This window comes from Echinops telfairi, unplaced genomic scaffold, assembly GCF_000313985.2.
Source record: "Echinops telfairi isolate 266 unplaced genomic scaffold, ASM31398v2 ScPeMD7_23;HRSCAF=83, whole genome shotgun sequence".
Lineage (NCBI taxonomy): Eukaryota > Metazoa > Chordata > Mammalia > Afrosoricida > Tenrecidae > Echinops > Echinops telfairi.
This window is the reverse complement of record NW_022103920.1, coordinates 10,643,196-10,644,475: the sequence shown is the minus strand read 5'-3', so window position 1 is coordinate 10,644,475 and position 1,280 is coordinate 10,643,196. Positions and strand designations below refer to the sequence as shown.

Sequence of the window (1,280 nt, the reverse complement as noted above, 5' to 3'; positions counted from 1 at the left end):
AAGTCACCGTGAGTCACATGACTCTTATGTACTTCTCCATAGGTCCCACGGGTCTGCGTCACCACCTGACAAGAAACCCGAAAAGGTGCACATCTTTCCAAAGCAAGAAGGCAGGCGTAAACCTGACAGATGACGAGAAGAGAATCTACCGGGATAAGAAACTATCTCAAACGCAAGAAATGTTGCAATATCTACTCCCGATCATAGAAATCACCAAAAGCAAGCAAATCTCCCAGATGAACCAGATATTCAATCCACGAGCCAACCTCCAGACCCATCGTCAGTAAGTCCACACCAGTCTCCCCTTCCAAGAAGGCTTGGTAGAGTCTTCTGTGAGGACGCCAAGCGGACTTGCTCACTACTCCTGAAGGCAAACAGACCCTCACACAGGGCGCCAGCTGCCCCACCTTTGCAAGGGGACACAGGCACAGAGCTGTAGGCAAGCACAGGTACACACGTGTGAAGGGATAGCTCGCCAGGCCTTACCTGATGGGTTCTTTTCGTGAACCTACTTCCTAATTTGGAACCAAGAATCAAGTCTGACAAGAGTTTGACTTTAAATTTCTCAGGTGTGGTTGAGCCTTACAATTTACAGATAATTATGTAACCTAAGTTCCTTCAACTTCTTGGTATACAAAGGAAAGATAAAGGGTTGAGACTAGTATTGGTATTGAGATTTAAAAAAATGGAGCCATCGCTAAACCCAGAAGGAATCTTAAATATAAGTAGAAGCAATAGAACACGCGAAGGACCCTCAAAAGGGTTGTGGAATCGACAGGAAGTTAAAAGATAAATGGAATCTTTCCACAAAGGTTTCGAGTCCCCTTGCACAATTAACTCCATCCATCTTCACAACGACTCTGAGGTGGGCTGGTTGTTAGCTGTCGTTAAGTGGGTTCCGACTCCCGGTGACCTCGGGCACAGCATTAGGGACACCTCCCGGTCCTGGGCCATGCTCACAATCGTCCTCAGGCGTGAGCCCATTGGTGCAGCCTCGGTGCATTCTTCTTGTCCAGGGTCTTGCTCTCTTGCGCTGCCCCTCGACTTTACCAAGCACGGTGTCCTTCTCCAGGGACTGGTCTCTCGTGACACACCAGGATACTGGGTGAAGTCATCTGCTTAAGGTCCCACAGCCAATGGGCAACAAGACCTGCATTCAAACCCAGCCATTGAGGTGGGGGGGGCTGGCCCCCGCGTCCTTCTGAACCTTTGCCATGTCTCATTTTTCCTAACAACAATTTAAGTTTTAAATAGGACTGATGTACTTCATATGCAAACGC

The 1,280-nt window shown here is 48.4% G+C and overlaps 1 protein-coding gene across 1 annotated transcript in view; it reads left to right on the top strand.

Moving 5' to 3' along the window:
- Positions 1-1,280, top strand: part of AGBL3 (AGBL carboxypeptidase 3) — a 74,508-nt gene that overhangs the window by 63,705 nt on the left and 9,523 nt on the right. The window contains exon 14 of the mRNA XM_004707895.1: positions 43-283. Coding sequence (XP_004707952.1) covers positions 43-283 — 241 coding nt within the window. The remainder of the gene's footprint in view (positions 1-42; positions 284-1,280) is intronic.